At 52.2% G+C, this 19,431-nt stretch overlaps 2 protein-coding genes across 12 annotated transcripts in view; one reads left to right on the top strand and one right to left on the bottom strand.

Moving 5' to 3' along the window:
• The window catches only part of CEP164 (centrosomal protein 164), a 29,747-nt gene extending 20,668 nt beyond the window's left edge, over positions 1-9,079 (top strand). For 7 of the 9 annotated variants that reach the window (XM_048328736.1, XM_048328737.1, XM_048328734.1 and 4 more), the window contains 14 exons: positions 248-370; positions 503-646; positions 838-921; positions 1,314-1,382; positions 1,631-1,809; positions 2,299-2,425; positions 2,826-2,890; positions 3,050-3,257; positions 3,622-3,729; positions 4,422-4,536; positions 5,038-5,385; positions 5,776-5,842; positions 6,110-6,226; positions 7,043-9,079. In XM_048328736.1, the coding sequence (XP_048184693.1) occupies positions 248-370; positions 503-646; positions 838-921; positions 1,314-1,382; positions 1,631-1,809; positions 2,299-2,425; positions 2,826-2,890; positions 3,050-3,257; positions 3,622-3,729; positions 4,422-4,536; positions 5,038-5,385; positions 5,776-5,842; positions 6,110-6,226; positions 7,043-7,142 (1,854 nt within the window). In that variant the 3' untranslated portion in view covers positions 7,143-9,079. Of the gene's footprint in view, positions 1-247; positions 371-502; positions 647-837; positions 922-1,313; positions 1,383-1,630; positions 1,810-2,298; positions 2,426-2,825; positions 2,891-3,049; positions 3,258-3,621; positions 3,730-4,421; positions 4,537-5,037; positions 5,386-5,775; positions 5,904-6,109; positions 6,227-7,042 lie in introns of those variants that run through there. The other 2 variants (XM_048328731.1, XR_007208233.1) reach the window with 2 other exon arrangements.
• A 6,725-nt stretch (positions 9,080-15,804) lies between these two features.
• The window catches only part of DSCAML1 (DS cell adhesion molecule like 1), a 95,519-nt gene continuing 91,892 nt past the window's right edge, over positions 15,805-19,431 (bottom strand). For all 3 annotated transcript variants that reach the window (XM_048328728.1, XM_048328727.1, XM_048328729.1), the window contains one exon: positions 15,805-16,675. In XM_048328728.1, the coding sequence (XP_048184685.1) occupies positions 16,221-16,675 (455 nt within the window). In that variant the 3' untranslated portion in view covers positions 15,805-16,220. The remainder of the gene's footprint in view (positions 16,676-19,431) is intronic.

Here is a 19,431-nt window from a genome sequence, read left to right as displayed (position 1 = left end):
GCGCTCTCTCCTCTGGTGTGGGGTGAGCTCTGAGTGCCCACGTCCCTGCCTGGGGTGACAGTGGTGCCTCAGGGGGAAAGACACCCCTCAGCATCTCACCTCACCGGGGTGAAGGCTTTGTGCTCCCCGGGACACAATCCCTGATCCCACTCTGGGCTTGGGCTCAGGTGGGAGGCTGATTTTTGGGAGGCCACTCTGGTGCAGTGCTGCAATTCAGGGAAACCTCTTTTCCCTGTCACCCCTGCAGCTCAGCGAGCTCATGAGTGAGAAACGCCGGGAGGTGGAGAAAGAGCACGAGAGGAGAATGGAGAGGATGAGAGAGGAGCACCGGGAGGCCCTGGCGCGGATCCAGGAGCAGTTTGAGGAGGAGGTACTGCTGGTGGGGAGCTGGCTGCAGTCGGTGCCATGGGCTGCTTTTGCAGTGAGTCCCGTGTGTCCTGCTCCGTTGCTGGACAGCTCTGTGCCTCACAGAGGTGTTTCCCTGTCTCCCTGGCCCGGGCAGGAGCGGAAGCAGAGGTCGGAGCTGCTGGAGGGGCTGCGGAGCGAGGCCGCGCGGCTGCGGCAGCGCCACGACGCCGAGCTGAAGGCGCTGCAGGCAGAGCTGGAGGGGAGGCTGACTGCCCTGCAGCAGAGGCACAGGGAGAAGGTGAGCAGCAGGCCCTGCCTCTGGTCCTTGGAGGTCCTGAGGGACAGCCTGGATGCTCCACACCTTGTCCCCCTGGCACCCTGCACAGCCCAGGCTGGCGCACACAAGTGGCAGGTCACAGTTCCCAGTTTGTGTTTTTCTGGTGAGGGAGGAGCTTGTGCTATTCTCTTCAACTCAGTGTCTCTGTGCAGGAAAGAAAGCTCCAGGATTCAGAGAATGAGCTTGAAATCCGCGTGAAGAACATCCAAGCCAGATCACAGCAGCTCGTCAGCCAGGTGAGTTGGGCTGTTGGGCTCTCAGAGCTTCCCTAATCTGTGCCAGTCCTTTGGCTGCTTCCTCATGGGGAACTGTTCAGAAAAGCTCAGCCAGGGCTTCTGCTGCCATCCCACTTACAGGTTTTTACCTGAAGTTTTCTTCATCACAAGTCGGAGCAGGGCTAAGCATTCCTGCTGCTGGTGTTTGCTGTGAAAGTGTGAGCTCTGGGTTTGCTCAGTGCTTTGGGGGGCAGCGAGTTGCTGTGAGAGGGGTCATAAAGCAAATCTGACAGCACTCCTTGTGTATTTTGGAATGGTCTTGAGTCTCAGGCCTGAGCTCTGTAGCTGAGGTGCTGCTCAGCATCAGCAGTGTCCTGGCTCTGACACTGCCCTGCCTTCTCCCCTGTGCACAGGAGGAGTCCCTGCGGAGGAGAAGGCAGCAGCTGCTGGATGAGGACGGACGGATGCAGCTCGAAAGAGATGTATGAACACCGGGGCTCTGGAGAGGGGCTGTGCTGCCCTGGGGCTGAGGGCAGCACCTTAGAACTGGGGCTTTAGGAAAACAAAGTGCTGGGGAGGTGGATTAGCTCTGAGCTCCCCAAAGAGAAGAGCCAGGCCTGTTCTCCCAGGATTGGTGTGTGGCTGTGTAGCTCTGGGACCCTGTGAGCTGTGTGCCCCTTATTTCGCTCTTGGGGAAATGACTGGGAGGGATTTTCTGGTTTTCTTCTAGGAGGCTGCTCTGGCCTCTCAGCTGCGCATGGAGGAGAGCAGGAAGGAGCATTCCAGCCTCCTGGAGTCCATCCGGCAGCTGCGGAAGACCCTGGAGGAGCTGCAGGACCAGAAGGCTGAGCTGGAGGCCCAGGTGGACTTGCTGCAGAGCCGGAGCCAGAGGCTGCAGAAACGCATTGGGTGTGTGTGAGAAATTTACTCTAACACCAAAAAATCTGCCCTGTGGCCCTGACAAACCTCTCCAACCTAACCTGGGCCTCTCCCTGACCTCTGAGCTCCGTGTTGGGCTGTGTTCCTTCAGAATCCTGAGGTGCCCATTGAGGGCACAGAGTTGCTGGGGGCTGGTTCCAGGTTTTGTACTAACTGTGGGTGTGAATTTGAATTTGTTCCTTCACCTCTGCGTGTCAGTTCCATTTGTCTCTCCTCTTCTGCCTTGGGAGGTTAATGAGGTGCTGTGAGAGGGGCACTGAAATGCAGAGGGGTTTTCCTGAGGTGGCTGAGCTGCTGGGGAAGGGTGGGAAGCAGTTTCCCTGCCCAGCCAGGGCTTACACTTGGTGTAACACCACAGACCCAGCACTGTGGCCCTTTCCCTCCTGGAATCTGGAGGTCACTCTGGACACCACTGCAGGCTAATCAAAGTGCCTCTGCTGTTGCTTTTTCCTGTGGCAGTGAGCTGGAGGAAGCAATCAGGAGCAAGCAGGAGGCTCTGAAAGAACTGGAGGCAGAAGAAAGTGTGGAATCTCCAAGAAAGAAAGCTGAGCTCCGTGTTGAAGACCTGAGAGAAACTCCTCAAGCTGTGAGTAAAGCAGCCTGTGAAGGTGTTTGCCTTGTGAGATCTGAGGCTGAAACTCCCTTGAAAATCCCAGCATTTGTTCCTTGTATGTGAAATCATTTGCCGTGCAGAGAGGGGTTTCTCTTTGCCGATGTGTTCAGTATTTGCAGATGTGTGTCTATTATTAGTGGGTGGAGAGGAGCGTGGGATACTCAAATCAAAAGCAGGGCTTGTGTCGGGATAGAAACATCTTTATTACCTTCAAAAGTCACACCAAGAGCATCCCTGGTGCTGTGTTTGGATCTGGGCAGTGCCATGGTGACGTCATTCCAAGCTGTTGCCCCTAATTGGATTCCTAGGGGGCCCTGGGGTTCTGTTTCCCCCATACATGTTTCTCAGTTTTTGCAATGTGTCACCCTCTCAGCACTCGTCCAGAGAGCCTTCCCCAGCCTCTCAGAGCCCCGAGGAAAGCGACTTCCACTTTGAACGGTGAGTATCCGTGTGCCGGGAAAACTTTGTGCTCTGCTTTTCCAAGCCAAGGTTTTAGCTTGGGTTTGTACACCAGGCACTGACCACCAGTTTTTGGGGGTGCTGTGTGAGGTGTGCAGCAGCACAGGGAGCCAGGACACTCGGGTCTCTTCCCCGCAGTGTCCGGAGCTACATCTCCGCGGAAGGGACGGCCCTGAGGAACGCCAAGGAATTCCTGCTGCGCCAGACGCGCTCCCTGCGGAAGCGGCGCTCGGCGCTGAGGGCTGCGAGCCTGCAGTGGCGCCAGGACCTGTGCAAGGCGCAGGAGGCCCTGCAGGACCCCGACAGCTCCCAGCTCCTGGAGGGAATGCGCCGCAACCTGGAGGAGGTGAGCCCTGGGCGCTGCCCGCGCTCGGGTGTTGGGTGTCACAGACCTTCCCCAGCCCTGGGATCAACTCCTGGCTCTGCAGCTGCCGTGGTCCTGTTGGTGTGGGCTTGGGGACCCTCTTGGATGTGGGTTTGGAAGTGAAACCTCCTTTTCCTTGGGCTGAACCTGCTCTGAGCCGCATGCTCTGCTCACTGTACACGCCCTTCCCACGCTCTCGAGGGCTTGGGAGCGATTTCACTGCAGCAGCAGCACTTCCTGTGCTGAGCAGAATGAGGTGATGAAAGTCACCCTAGCTGCTAACGTAGATGATTTCCTGTCATTCCTGTTTAATTTCTCTCCTCGGCTTGGCTGTTGGTCTGTGCAGGAGGCAAAGCAGTTGGACAGGATGAAGTCGGCCATGCAGAAAGGACAGGTGCTGCTGAAGAAGAAGGAGGAGAAGCTCAGCCAGCTGGAGTCTTCGCTGCTGGAGGAGGTAAACTCCAGCATCCCTGCCCAGCTGCATTTCCCCTGTCCAGAGCTCCTCCCCCAGGCTGGGGGCTGTGGGGGGCTCCTGGTCCCTGTCAGGGCTGTTCAGCTGGTGGCCAAAGACTGGTGTTTGCCAGCAGAGCTGGATTTTGGAAACACTTTTTGTGAGAGCACCAGAGACTGCTGAGTGTGTGGCTGCAGAAGGCAGCTTGGAAAAGCTGCATGGTTTGAGCCTGGAGGAAACAAGGGCAGGTGACCTCATGTGAGCTGGGCTGGGGCTGGCTCTGACCAAGGCAAACCTTGGAATCCTTGGCTCTGCCTGGGACCGCTTGGCCTTAGGCAGGGCAGCAGCAGATGCAAGAGAACGAGACCTTTGGTGGTCAAACTCTTGCCCTTGGTGCAGAGAACCCAGCCCTGCAGGAGTTGTGAGGTTATTTAAAGCACAAACCACGTTGATTCCTGCTGGAAGGGCTGATTCATGTGGCTGCTTGGTTTGGCCTCTTGCACTTTCAGAGCCAAAGCAGTCTCTGGACATTCAGATTTTGCTGTCAGGGCCTGAAGACAAGTTTGCCTTCACTTGACCTGTGCCTGACTGCAGTCCAGCTTTGTAGACAAGCTGTAGGCAGATTTCCAGTAGCTTTTCTGTTCCAGGGATGATACAGCAGGTTTTATTTGCATTGTTTTCCTCCTCCTGACCAGCTCTCAGATGAAGATACGCTGAAGAGTTCTGCATGTAAGAAGGTGGTGACTTTTGATCTGAGCACCTCTGAGGATACAAACAGCACGTCCAGTGGGAATCTGGGCCAGTCTAAATGTAAGTGCCCAACTTGTGAGGCTCTAGGCCTATTCTGCCTTTCCCTCTCACCTCTCTGATGTCCCTGTTCTCATTTTGCTCAGTTGTGTCCAAGGCAGGTGTGGTCTCTGTGGCTGGGACTGCTCCGTGTACCACACCTGATTGCAAAACCTTGTTTCCTGCCTGTCGTGGCAGATAAGAGGGATGGGATCTGTGAGCGAACCTGCCTTTTAAATCTCCATGGATTATAAAATCTCTCTGATTTCCCTCTGATCCTGCAGAGCTGTATTGCTCTTCTGCAGGAGTCTGAGCTTCCCCTTCCCTCACATCCATGGCAGGAGAAGCTGCTGCAATTCCAATTCCCTCTCTGCTGCTTGTGCTTTTTCTTGGGCTTTGGTTGCCTGTAGCTGGAGTTGTGCTGGGGGAAGAAGGGCAGGAAGGCAGGAGGGTCGGGTTGCTTGCACAAAGGCTGCTCTTGTTAGGGCTTGTCCATGACCCCTTTTTTCCCCTTTCTTCCTTCAGCTGACTTGGGAACGGATTTCTGGCCCGTCCTCCAGAAGGACAAGATCCAGCACCTGAGAGACTCCGTGCAGAGTATCACCAGTGAGCTGAACGGGGTCCTGGGCGTGCTGGACTCCCTGAGCCATCACCAGACTCCTCTGTTCACCTCCACAGCCCGCGAGGGCATCGCTCTTCCCACGTACTGCTCCAGCGGAGGCCTGCGTGGGGGCACCTCCCTGGGGAACCCCCCCAGGGTGTCTCCCCTGGACCAGTGGGCCTGGAGCAGAAGCGGGCTCAGCTCCAGTTATTCCATCTCAGGGCAGTCAGTGGATAACATGCTGACAGAGAAGTGGCACAAGTATTTCCCAGGCGAGTCTCCTGGCCGTAACCCACCTGCTTGCTGCCTCCCACCTCTGATTTTGCAGCCCTGCGAGTTCTGTCCCAGCTTCCAGTGCTGGGAAGGGGGTGGGTGCACGGGTGCTGCTGGTAGGAAGGGTGCTGATGGGATGAGGGGTGAGAAGCTCATTCCAGAAGTGCAGCATGTGGCTGATCCTGTCATCCTGCTTTTTAATACTCACCCAAGAAAGCAGCAAAAGAGGAGCCAGCCCTCTCCACCGGGAGCCTCCTCCCAGTGGCACGTAGGGATCTCCCTCTGTTCCCTTGGTGTCCTTGTAGGGACAGCGTGTCTGTGGTGCAGGAAAGCAAATGCACCCAGCTATGTGGGTTTTGTGGGGTTTGTATTTAATGCCTGTTTTCCAGGTGGGTTCTCGTCACTCGGTGGGAGTCCTGTGCCCCTGGACAGCAAGCTGGGATATGTCTCTGCAGAGTAAGGGTCTTCCTTGAGATGTTTCATTGTGCTGCTGTTGTTTCTCTGCAGTGATTGTTAGGTCACTTATCACATAACAAGTAGATAACAATTTGATAAAAACTATGAATTACTTATTTAGGAGAAAAGTCAAACTATCAGTATATATATTAGAGGAGGTGTTTTTTTTTTTTTCCAGCAGCCCTTCACTTTCTTATCTCTGGGATCATTTCTGCCCAGACCTCTTTTTTTCCCCGCTTATCCCCTCTCTCTCTCTCACTGCTACAGTGAACAAGTCCGGCTCTTCCAGCATTCCAAGTTCCGTGAGCCAGAGAAGAGGAGTATTGAGGGGATGATTGAGAGCAACAAGAAATGGCTGGAAGGCTTCAAGAAGGATTCCAAAGCGTATCTTTTACCTGGGTCTGGTTTTCAATTCCTGCAGTAGGTAGGAGGAGGTGGCAGAGGAGGGGTGTACAACCAAGTATTGAACAGTGATTCCGAGGCCTTGGCCTCCATTTCGGTGCCTGGTTCTGCAGAGTGTGGTGTTCAGCAGCTGGAGCATGAGTGTGCTGCTCTCTGAGCTGTACTGGACTGAGGAAGTTTCCCTTCCTTTCCCTGGTTGCTCTGTGGTGCTCTTTAGTGATGCTGCTCTGCTGTAAAGCAGCAGTTTGAGCTGGGAATGTGAGGATTTAAAAATGTGGACCAAATAGTGCAGAAATGGAGGATGGGGTGGGGAAGAAGGGAGTCTGTTTTTGCAGGCCATGGATGGAGCCCTTGGCCACGGGCAGACCCTGCTGAGGAGGTGAGGGCACCTGGAGATGTGTGGACTGGACACATTGTGGGGCAGGGAGGGCTGGGCTCCCCCCCAGGCTCTCTCCAGCTCTGTTTTGAGGAATTTTGTAGCATGAGGCTGGATCCAGAGAGCAAGACCTCTCTGTGCTGTGAGCAGGGATGCTCCCAGGCTGTGTGGTACCAGCCTTGTGCTGGGGCTGTTGGTGTCTCCTCAGTGTACACTGATATTAGCAGCAAATCCCTGGGGCCTCCGTGCTGTCCTGAGCATGGTGTGCCTCTGAATTCCCTAAGCCCCCTCTAATTCCATTTGACTGGGATGCAGCAGGCTAAATACAGCCTGTGTGCACAGGACTGGCTCAGTACCTCGTACCTGTCCTGTCTGTGCTCATTCCTGCTGTAAGCCAGGCTTTTCCTTCACCCAGCTGCCAGACCTCTTTCCCTGCAGTCGCAGAAGTGCCCAGGCAGCAGCCCCAGCCTCCTCCAGCTGGGACTGGATGAAAACAGAGAGATCAAGGTGTACCACTACTGAAAGGTGGGATTTTTCTCTGCAGGGATGGTGGGGGGACCTGTGCAGTCTCCCCATGATGGGCTGGGCTTTGGTGATGCCCACCCAGGCACCTCCACTGTGTCTGTGTGCCATGTCCTTGAAACTGAGTGTTTTTGCAAGAGAGTGGAGGAAGGAGGAAGAGAACTTCCCAGGCGGATTCTTCTAATCCTGTAATGTGTCCAAATATACTTTATAGACTGTTTAATCCAGCGGTGACATATCAGGGCTTCAATAAATCAACATTTCCCTCATTAGTATTCCAGCGATGGCGAGGCAGAGCTGTGAATCACAGAGGACTTTGAGTAACTGGTCAAGGGGGAGGATGTGAATCCAGCTGAGGCTCTGCTGGAGGAAATGTGTCAGGAAATGAGCCTGCCCTGATGCCCAGCAAATGCTCGGTGGCAGGTGGGCCATGTCAGGTGGCCTCTGGCATGTGGGAGCAGCGGAATGGCTGCGGAGTCTGGGGATAAAATCAGGGAATGACACGTTCTGGCTCTTCGGGAATGTTCTGCTTGTTTGGGGTGGAAGCAATGGGAACTGAGCCAAGAGTGGTAGATCTGGATGAGCTCTCCCTGCTCCTCTCACGCCAGGCTGGCCAGAGCTGTGCAGCAGAGCAGCTGCTGGAGCTCTGCTCCTGTGTCACAGATGCGCTGATGGCAGCGGGAGCAGGGATGGCAGGAGAGCACGGGGAGTGGCTGCTGGTGCAGGCACAGCTGAGGAGCTCCTGTGAATGCTGAGACAGCCCCACCTGCGTCCTCCCATGCCCTGGGGAGAGGGATCCAGAGCTCGGATCAGCAGCTGGGATCTCTTTCCATGCATGGGGCTGGGGAGCCCTGCCATAAATCCTGGAGCCTGGTCTTGCTGCTCCTGCAGCAGCTCTGCAGTAATCCTGGGAGAGCAGGGATGTGGGAAGACTGGAGAGTGGCTGAGGAGTTGGCATGAGCAGCTCCTGGACCTCAGCTGTGACCCAGTGGCTCGTGGCTGTGCTCATTGGGTGCTGTGATATTCCTATGGAAAGGCTGTATCCAGAGGGTATCCCAGCCCGCGGGGATGCTTGGAATTGGAAGGGGTGACGCTCTACCCAGCGGGGAGGAGTCAGGCTTTCGTGGGAACCTGGTATTTGGTTGTCTTTGTCAGTATTTCCTCCGAGCTGACTCTAAATATTTTATGCTTTAAAAAGCTGCCGAGCCACTCGCCCGTTCTGGCTGACGAGGACGCTGCACTTCAAGGGAGCCCATCTGTGAGAAACCATCTTCAAAGCCTTTCTCCTGAGACAGCTGGTGGGGGGAGGCTCTGAAGCTGCTGCCCCACACCCCCTGTGCTGCGTGAGCCCCTCGGGTGGGTGAGGATGGGCAGTGGGGGAGGCAGAGCCCCCCTGCTCTGCTCCCCGGGTGCTGTGTGCTGGCACACACCGTGAGCCTGGCACGGGGATATTTACGTGCAAATAGAGATATATTTTTGATGAACATCATTTTAAAACTCTTAAGAATGTATGTTTTTTGTTTTTTTTTTTTTTTTTCCTTGCTGATTTTTCTTAGAATTTTTGTAATTATTCAACCAGCCTTATTCCTTCCTAGGAAAGAAGGGATCAAAACACGGGTATCCCATCTGCTGTTGGATTGCACAAACCCCTTCCTGTAGGGATTTTGCTTTTAGTTTGCTGGATATTCAGGGGACACATGGCAGTCCTTCCAGTCAGGGGTTTTAGAAGGGACCCTGCAGTTGTGGCTTGCTGTGGCCAAAGCCATATCACTGAGTCCGTTCTGTGTTTTGGGAGAAGCATGGATTAGTGGTGCAGAGAAATGCCAGTTTTTTTTACAATAACTGGGTTTGAAACGTGCTCCTTTTTCCTGTTAAAACCTGGGATAGCAGCTGTGTCTGGTTTTGTATAAATTAAATCAACATGAGCCTGTTTTGTATGATGGTGGTGGTTGTCACTCTGTTTTGTTGTAGCTGGATATCCAGCTGTACTTACCTCTCACATCTCCCCTTGCTTGTCTCTGGGCTCTCTCACGTTTTGTCTTGTCGAGGTCATTTCTGGCAGTTCCCAAGACCACTTAAGCTCACTGCGGCTTTGTTGCCATTATTCTTTTAAGTATCTGGACAGGGTAGCAAATGCAAAGTCAGAGAGAAAGCTAAAATCCGAAACTAGAAAATGAAAACAAGGTATTGCTCTGGCAGCTTGGGATCTGTTAAAAATGTCTCACTGCAGATTGGCTGTTTTTGCTGATTTCCCATGGGTTTGGGAGCAGCCAGGAACTGCCCCAGCAGCGTGCTGGGTGCTGCTGGGATCGCTGAGTAACGCTCTCACCAGGAATTAGGGAGGATTGGTGATGAGCTGTTCTCTTCCCATGACTTGTTCCCATCTCCTGCTCTCCTCCTGCCAGCAGCCTGTGGGAGCTGGAGGGGCTGGTGAGACACAGGGGGAACAGGAGGACAGCACACGCTGTCCAGGCAGGCGCTTTTTGGGACAAGTCTCCTACCCCTCTGCTGAGCAGTTCTGAGACATCCCAAATCCCATCTGGAGTGTGGGATCCTCCTGGGTGTGCTGTGATCCTGCTGAGATCATGCAGAGCAGCTGTGAGCCCAGGCTGGGCTGTGCAGCTCTGTCCGTGCTCCCTGACATGCCTGGGTAGGAGGAGCAGAGGATTTGCCTTTCCTGGAATGCCAGCGCTGTCTGTTGGAGAAACTCAGCGATTAGAGGAGCAAAAGGGCAGCGCCCGATTACTTCACCGAGCTGAGCAGGGGCTGTAAGCTCCTTAGGGGGCTTGGCCTGTGCCTGCCCAAGGAGGGACAGCTCAGTCCTGGCTGTTTGGAGGTCCCGGCGTGCTGCTCCCAGAGCTGAGGCTCCCCGGGACGGAGGCAGCCCTCGCACAGCCCAGCCATGCTGGGCACCCTGATGACAGCGCTGTTCTTTGTGGTGAGGGCGGTCAGACAGGTGAGTCCAGAGCGTTTATTGCTGCCGTGGTATTCTCCCCTGCCTGGGGCTGCTCTCTGTTGGGGCAGGGAGGGGAGGCAGCAGTTTCTGCTTGCCCTGCTGGGAATGGCCTTCTGTGCCTCCTAAACCACCCTGGGCAGCAGGGCTGGGAGCTATGTGGGGCCGGTGTTGCCTGTGGGCTGTTGATGAGTGATGGGGGAGGGTTGTGATCTCTGGTGATGATTGTGGCTGAGCAGCTCTTTCTGTTCCTCTTCCTCTCCTGTCCTCTTCCCTGCTTGAAAAACCCTCCCTGTGTGCAGCTGGGGACCAACCTGTTCCGTGAGGAGCCCCTGCCTTACCTGGTGTACCAGCCCCTGCCCTGGCAGATCCAGTGCGTGTCCCAGAGCCGCCGCACCAGCCGGGACAGTGAGGTGAGGGCTGCTGGCAGTGCCTGCTGCAGGGGCAGCTGTGAGCCAGGCAGCCTGGAGGTATAGGCAAGGGGGAAATGTAATGCCAGCAGGGCAGGGTAAGCTGGAAAATGTTGGAGAGGTATTTGCAGACAAATTCAAGCTTATTTTTAGAAATGGAAATATCCCCTGGAAGACCTGGCAGCCCAGGAGCTGCAGGGTTCACGGTGTTGGGGCTGTCTCCTTACTGGTTTGAAATGCAGGTCTGGTGAGGATAGCCTGTGCCAACATCCATCCATGCACTGGAGCATCTCACAGCTCTGAGTTTGGATGCAAAGCTATTTCCTGCCTCTCCTTGGAGGTCTTTTCATAAATGCAGATTAATTAATCAGTACTCTTTAAGGGAATAACAGTAAGCATGTTCCAGTTTCATGAAGGGAATGGACAGTGGAAAGCTTCCCAGTTAGCCTGAAAGGGACTGCCCTCACTGCCTCTGCCTGGGATAGAACTAACTTTTCTTTTATTTCTCTATCTTTCTAGAGAGGCAGGGACTCCCGGCACAACAGCATCTACTCACTTTCTGGAGAGAAAGGTGAGTGTGGAGCAGGCAGGGAGGCAACAAAAACCCAAATCAGCACAAGTGATGAGTGAAACTCGTGGCTGGGACTGTGGATGCAGCAGAAGAGCAGGCATTGCAATACCTGCATCCTTCTTGGCCTCTTTCTCATTCCACAAATCTGTGACATTATTAAGGGGTATTTGATGGTGAGATATTTGTTAACGTGTGTAGCATCAGCCAGTGAAGGTCCCAGTGGTGCAGGGCTGAATATATAACCCCACCTGTGTGTCTGTGCAGATCCCTGCTCCCCTCTCCCCGGAAACCTGCCCTCAGGTGGGGTCATACTCATGCTGTCCCATAAGACAGCCCCTTTCTCCTTGTTCTGAGAAAACCACCTGGAATTCACTCCCCTCTTCTCTTTGGTCCCGTCTCCGAGGCTCTGCAGTGCTCAGCAAAGAGGATTGGAGCCGTTCTATTCTTGGTGCCAAGCGGATAACGGGCGGTGGGGGCCGGGGCTGGCATCCCTCCTCATGGCCCAGGAGCTCTGCCCAGCCTGGGTGCTGAGCTGGGGGTTTCACTGCAAATAGGTGCAGGTCTGGGGCTGCCAGTGGCTGAGCCCCTCAGGCAGGTGAGTTTGTCCAGAGCTGCACGGCTGGGGCTCACCCTGCCAGTGCCCAGCAGTGCCTGTCCTGAGCCTCTACCCCTGGACTTGGGCAGGATTCACAGCTGACAGTGTCTTGGTGAGCAGGGCAGGGAGGAGCCCACCCCTTCCTTTTATTTATCTTTTTACTCTGGAGTTTCTCTCAGGCTGTGGAGGGGAAATGAGTTCAGGTGACAGCGGTGTGTTTATACAGCAGCATCTGGCCCCAGGATTCCTGATGGCTGCTCGGGGGGTGCTTAGTGGTGACACACTGGCTTAGAGGAGCACTGCTGAGTGGCTTTGATGCAGTTCCTGTTGAATTCCAGAATACTTCCCTAATGCCACATTAAGCGGGAGTGGGGCGGGCTGCCATTTGTCAGCGTGAGAGCTTTATTGCTGCGCAGGGCCGGGCTTTTTTCTAATCTTATTTGTGTGTGCGAAAGTAAGTGAGCATCGTACGTGGTGATTAAACGTGGGGAAGCTGCGGCCTTCGGGGAGTGGAGCTGTGTAAATATAGAGGGCTTAGCACTGCCAGGGAGGCTGGGCTTTGCTTTGCCTCCCATTCCCTGCTCCTTCTGCCCTGGAGATGTCCCTGTGAGCCAGTGGAGTTGTGGTTTCATGCCGTGAGCTCTCCAGCAAGGACAGCTGTCCTGTCTGAGGAGTGGGGAAGACACTGATGCCATGGGGGTGATGCCAGCGCCCTGCTCTGGTCCGAGTTCAGGACTGCTGGCACTCTCTGTGCTTACTGTGATGCTCTGTTGCCCCTGCAGGTGACGTGACCCCTGATGCCAGCAAGGAGAGCAAGGTCACTGACCGTTCTGAGAGGGCAGCCATCACCATCCAGACCCACTTCAGGAGGTACCAGCAGCAGAAGCAGAAGAAGTAGCCACAGCAGCCGCCTGTGGCCTGCACTGTCCCTCCGGTTCATCTGTTCTGTATCCCAGAGACATTTGGGGCCATGGTCACTGTGAACCTGCCCCCATACATAGCTCCTGGTGCAGGTGTAGGTTCTCTGCCCTTGTGTTGGTGCTCACAGGGAGTTCTCTGTCCTGCTCAGTCCTTCCCCAGACAGCATCACTTTGTGGGCCAGGTTACAGCTGGTGAGGGGCTGTTGGGGACAGGACACAGAGGGTGACAGCACATTTGGGAGCCTTGGCCAGCCCTTGGGTCCTGCTGTGAGCTCCAGCAGGGAGTCCTGCACAGCTGAGGCTGGTTGTGCTGGCTGGTCACTGCCCAGCTGGGCCTTGTTTCATCCCAACAACCCCAATAACCCTCCCCTGTGTCTCCACCTCCTCCTCCACTCTGCCTCTGGAGCCAGGTAGAAAAGCTGCCTTTGTCCCCTGCTCTGTCCGGCTGCAGAGTGGCCAGCGTGGTGTCCAGGGGCCAGCCTGGAGCGGGACCTTGCCAAGGGAATGTGCTGCAGGCCGTGAGGGGAGCAGGAGGTGAGCTGTGAGCTGCTCTTACCTTTTCTAGGGGAGAACTGGTTGGGGTGTCCTGGTTCCAGAGCGGGCACTGGGTGGGGCTCTGTCCTGGGGCTGGCCCCGCTGTCCTTCCCGAGACAGCCCTCTGGTAATGCTGGCTTTGGGCTTGGAGCCCACCCAGACCCCTGGCCTGGCCTTCTGGTGCAGCAAAGCTGAGCAGAGACCTGGTTCTCCCAGGCTGGCAGGGATGGGACCCCAGGAGTGTTTGGGCATTGAACAGCTGTTCCTGAGTGCTGGTGTCTGGAGTTCTGGAGAAAGGGAATAGGAAAGCCCTGAGCTCTGGGCCAGCAGAGGAGCAGTAGGTTTGCTGTGAGGAGGTGCTGGGGGGGTCTGTGGGAAGGAGCAGGACATGGAGGAGCTGCTGGCTGTGACCAGGGCTGCTCTGAGTGTGTGTGCTGCTGGATTTTCTGTGCAGAGCTGCTCAGCTGTGTCCCGGGAACTCTTTATTGTCCTCTCCAGGCATAATTACCCTCAGCCTTTCTTACCGGGACTCTGCCCCCAGCTGTTCCTACTTACCATCAGCTTGGGGGTTTTGTTGTCTGGGCTTGGTTGTGGTGGCACCGAGTGCTGGTGGCTCTCCTCTGGAGCTGGTTCTGGAAGGTGTTTGTGGCAGGGAGCCCAGGGTCTGGCTGGAGTGCTGTGCAAGGCAGCTGGTAAAGCAGACCTGAAACAAAACTCAGCTTTTCTGAGCTTGATGGCTTCTTATCTGTTTGCTTTTGGAAGGCAGAACTGGGCTGGCATGGCCTGAATGGGCTGTTCTCCTTCAAACCCTGCTGTGGTGAAGGGCAGGGGGCTGGTGGGGGCTCACAGGGGTGTGCTGGAAACTCGTCCTGTGTTGAGCTGTGCAAGGCCAGGGCTTGTGGCTGCTGGGGAAGGGAAGGGAGGGAATCCTTGCTGCGATGTAGAAGGAAAACTGTACTAGCCAATCCCAATAAAGTTGTATTAATCTCTGTTAATCTGTTCCTCTTTTTATCTTGCTAATCTGCTTACTCTCGCAGCTGAACATGCTTGCCTTTTCTTGCCTCTTCTATTTTTAATTCTGTTTTCCCCTTCTGTTTCTATTCTAAGCCTGAGGTTGGTGTTTTGGAGGTGCTGCCTGGCCGTGACCCTGCTTTAAGGGCTGGGCACTTGGTTTGCTTTAAAACCTGTATTATGTAATGGTTTATAAATCATACGTGCTCTGATGCCTCCCCACCAGCCCCTTTCCACATGGGATGTTCCTTGGCAGAGGTTGGCTCTGAGTGGTACCTGAATAATGGCCAAAAATTATAAAAAATGGGCACAAGAAATTGTCTTAGCAGCTTGTTTCTCAAGCCCCAGAGGTGAACAGCTGCCAGGCTCTGGCCAAGGCCCTTCCAGCTCTGCAGGATTCCAGGAGTTATCTTAGTTAGGGAGAACCAGATGGCAAAGGAGGATCTGCTGACCAGTGTGCCAGCAGGCTGGGAAGGGTACTGTAATGCTGCATGTGGAAGCTGCACTAACATCACTGTATTTGCATGTCATTTTAATTTGGCTACGTCAATTAAAAAAAAAATCAAGGACAGAGGTTGAAAAAATGACCTCTGCAGCACTTGATTATAGCTGATGAATTAAACCCTGTCAAGAGTGGAAAAAAAAGAGAGCAGTATAAATCTGTGTGTAGATGCTCCAACTGCTGCTTTGAGTTAAAATAGGAAATGTATCTGTAAAGAAAGAGCTGGAACCAGTTGGTAACAAGCATAGATGGGAAAGTGATGAAAACTTGTGCTTATAAATTACAGGAACTAAGGAAATGAAAGTGCAGTTACTTAATTAGACCTCAGGTAGCACCAGAAGCTCCTCAGAACCGTGAGGTTCTACTTTGGGTAACTAAAACAAGAGTTAATAATGACCTGAGCTGTATTTTGCCTTTGGAGCAGGTAAGGAGGGCTGGCAGCCCCAGAGCTTCAGGTGCTCTTGCTTTCACAACCTTTTATGAAAGGGGAAGGTAGAACCTGCCTTTCTTTGGTCTGATATTGGTGTGGCTGGTGGTGAAAAAGGGGAAAATAAGAACAAATTATGGTGTGGGGCGGGGCTGGGTCTCACTGTGTTTCTCTGTGGTCTCCTGGGGCACCTGTGCAGTGCTGTGCTGCCCTGTGCCATGATTCACCACGATTCAGGGCACTGTGCTGGATTCACCAGGATGTGTTTCAGCTGTGACAGAGGACAGTGGTGCCACTTCTGCTCCCACGTGGGGCTGTGACACATCCCAGGGAAGGACATTCTGCTTCGAGGAGTTGCTGTGCCTCGCTGGATGCTAAATCCCATGCTGGAGCCACCCTGTGCTTACCTTGAGCTGCCAGAGCTCTGCTGTGGCTCACGAGGGTTTGGGCAGCTGTCCACCCCTCTGGATGAGCTGGACCACGCTTCCTGTTTGGCACCATGGTTCGTCCTGGGCTGGAGCTGGGCTGTCCTGCTCTGCAGAACCATTCCCAGGACCTTGCTCCTGTTCCTGACCCTCCTCCTGCCCCATGGCTCTGCAGGCTGGGTACATGCCTTATTATTCTTCAATATTTAACCCCATGTCTTAGTATTTCTGTACCCTCCCACTCCGTTCTCCTGCTCTGTCCTGCCCCACCCCTGCTCTACCTAATTCCCTGCTCACTTAACAAACGCCCCATGTATAAACATAACCTTTATTGCACACAGCGCTGGGTTTTTTTTCATAGAAAAAGGTATTAACACATAAGCATTTGCAAATTGAAGCAACTCCTGCTGTTTTCAGAACAGTAAAATAGCATGCAATGTCTCGGAGACGTTCCTTTTTTAAAACCACCGACAAGATCAGGGAGAGAAAAGAAAAAAAAAAGTCGCTGAGTCTTTCCTTGTGCCCCTTTCAAAATGATGTGAAATATATATATATGTTTACATATATATTATATTTTTAAATCTGTAACATCAAATTCTTTGTGCCCTGGTTTCTTTTTCTGTTCGGAGAAGAAGAAAATAGCTTCATTTATACAAAAGAGTCCGTTATGTACAAGTTTGTTAATTAAATATAAACGGCGCGGGGAAACGAGCAGCATCCGGCGGCGGCCCTACACCAGCGTGTAGGACTTGGAGTAGGCTCCGGCGCCCTGTTTTTGAGACCTGCCTACCCCCGACGTGCTCATCTCCAGCAGTGAGTCCCTGGAGCCCCCCACTTTGGAGTGCGTGGGCACCCGCGCCTCGGCGGCTGCGGCAGCCACGGGGGGCTCGGCAGCCACGGGGGGAGCCGGGGCGGCGCTGGCGGCGGGCGCGGGTGCGGGACCCGCCGGGCCGGGCATGGGGAGAGTCCTCTGAGGTAAGGTGGTTGCGGCGGAGGCCGGGGGAGGCAGCCCCAGGGGTTTGGCGCCGGGCTCCAGCGTCATGTGCCGGGCCTGCGCGTGGTACGCCCGGGCCAGGTTGCGGATGGAGGCTTCCCGTGGTGGCACCACCGGGCACGGCTCGTGCGCGTCGGGCTTGCGGAAGAAGGCCTCCGACTTGACGTACAGCGGGAGGTTGCAGTAGTCACCTGCCAAGGGAAGAGCAGGCAGGTAAGGCTCTGGAGGGACCCTCCTGCCACCCACTGTGTGGATGTGTCGGTGTTGTGCGACAGAGAACGCGTTGGGCTATGGAAAACGTGTTGTTCTATTGATACAGAACGTGTTGGGCTACGCAGAACACGTTCTATTGAGAGAGAACCCATTGGGCTACGGAGAACACGTTGTTCTATTGATACAGAACGTGTTGGGCTACGGAGAGCACGGGCTACGGAAAACGTGTTGTTCTATTGAGAGAGAACACGTTGGGCTACGGAGAACGTGTTGGGCTACAGAGAACACGTTGTTCTTATTGAGAGAGAACACATTTGGCTACAGAGAACACATTGTTCTATTGAGAGAGAACGCGTTGGGCTACAGAGAACACGTTGCTCTATTGAGAGAGAACGATTTGTGCTATGGAGAACGTGTCGGGCTATGGAGAACACACTCTATTGAGAGAGAATGATTTGTGCTATGGAGAACGTGGGCTACGGAGAACACGTTGCTCTATTGAGAGAGAACGTGTTGTGCTATACAGAACAGGTCCCGCTACGGAGGGAGATGCGTTGTGCTCTAGAGAACACGTTGTGCTCTAAAGAATGTGTCACATCATCAGCCCAAAATGGTCCCGCTCCCTGCAACGCGCCTGGGATGCAGCTCTAGCGCTGAATGCTGTACGTAATATCCTGTAATGGATCATAATGTTAATTGTGGCTGGATCACATCCATCACAATTAAATGGATCATAGTGGTAATTGTATAATGCTAAATGTACAGAGTGATAAATACTATAACGTGATGTAATACTGAATATACAGTGTTACTATATAATAGTCATAGCATGATGCTAAATGTCTGACACAGGCACAGCGCCCATTCTGTAAAGTACAGTGGGAAATATTCCTCGTACTCCGTGTCCTGCCTGTCCCGGCAGGGGGATGTGGTGTGTCATACATCAGGCTTTACTCTGCCAAGGTGAGTGGCTGTGCTGCCATAAACAACAGATTCTGCTGTGTTGTGTTATGGCATCATCTATAGTTAGTGCCTTAATTTAAGGGTTTTATGTCTATGTATGGATAAGACCCCGTGTTGTTATATTGGCTGTTATCGGTGTTACAGGGTTTTATTTCTGTTCTATTACACTGGTGCCTTTGTGTTCTACAGCATCACCTCCAGCTGTAGGGCCTTAATTTACAGATTTATATTGTCCATAGATGTAAAACCCTGTTATTGGTTTGCCTTTTATATTTGCAATATATAACACCTGTATCCATAGAGCATTACTGCCTTAATTGTATATATTGTGCAGTGTGTTCTGTAAGGGCACATTCCTCTCTTCACAGGAGCTGTAGGGAATGCACTGCAGGATCTGTGGTGTTAGTATGGGATACAGCACAGACAGATATAGGATTGTATATAATAATACCTTAATTTCAGGATTTATGGTTACGTGTGTATATATATATACATTTTACATAAAAATATAATTTTTATATTAAAATACGTACTATTTATATAGATATACACATAAATCTATGTATAGCTATGTAAAAATTTATATATAAGTATACATAAACCTGTTTATAAATATAGAAATTTCTCTATAAAAATATAGAAATTTCTATATAAACCATAAATTTATATATCAATATATATAATTTTATATTAGAACTATATAAATTGTGTGAAATATATTCATATATGTATATGTTTTCATATTAAAAATATATTGCATATATACAAATTTTTATATAATATATATTTATATATAAATCTAAAACATATTTTAATATATTTATATATATATAAGGCCCCTGCATTATTATATTGTCTCTTACAGGTGTTGTATTGTTATATTTGTGTTATTATAGCAATCTTGCCTTAAATCGTGTATGCTTTGTAATAGGTTCTGTAAATTCCATTTTTTATAAGGTTACAATGCTGTAACCTTAATACACTCTGTGCTATTTAAACTATACCATAAAGATACGTGGTCTAACTTGCAGAGAAAGATGGTCCCATTATATTGTGGTCTAGGATCAGTAAATAAATTAACTATCAATTCCCACCTCTGTATTTTTAAAATATCTTCCAGGTATTGTTCTGAGGTCATGGGGGGTGGGGGATTGTCGGGGTTCTGGCACTGAGGATAGGGAAGGAATACTGAGGAATACCAAGGAATACTGATGAACCCTAAAGCATGGGGAGAAATACTGATAAACACTGAGGAATACTAAAATCAACGGGGGGGGAAATACTGAGAACAGCAAAGAATGGGGAAGGTACTGAGGGTCTTGGGGCCAGTGCTGAAAAATGGGGGGGAATAACTGACGGATATTAAAAAACGGTAACAAATACTAAGGACGGGGAAGGAAGAAAAAAGAATAGCCAGGGATACTGAAAAATGGGAAGGAACACTGAAGAATGGAAAGGCATACTAAAAAACCACCCAACCAAACATCAAAAATAGAAAGGAATTAGGAAAGAACAATAAGGAATGCTAACAAATAGGAAGGAATACTAAGGAATGGGAAGGAACAGTAAAGAGTAGCCAGGGATACTGAAATATGGGAAGGAATAATTAAAAAAACATGGGAAAATAGCAAGGGGTGTGGAAAGAACAGTAAGGAATGCTAAGGAATAGGAAGGAATACTAAAGAATGGGAAAGAAGAGTAAAAATGTGGGAAAAATACCCGGGAGTGGAGAAAGACTTAAGGAGTGTAAAGGAACACCAAAGAATGAGAA

The sequence above is a fragment of the Corvus hawaiiensis genome, chromosome 25 (assembly GCF_020740725.1).
Source record: "Corvus hawaiiensis isolate bCorHaw1 chromosome 25, bCorHaw1.pri.cur, whole genome shotgun sequence".
In the NCBI taxonomy this organism is placed as follows: domain Eukaryota; kingdom Metazoa; phylum Chordata; class Aves; order Passeriformes; family Corvidae; genus Corvus; species Corvus hawaiiensis.
This window is presented reverse-complemented; position numbering and strand designations above follow the sequence as displayed.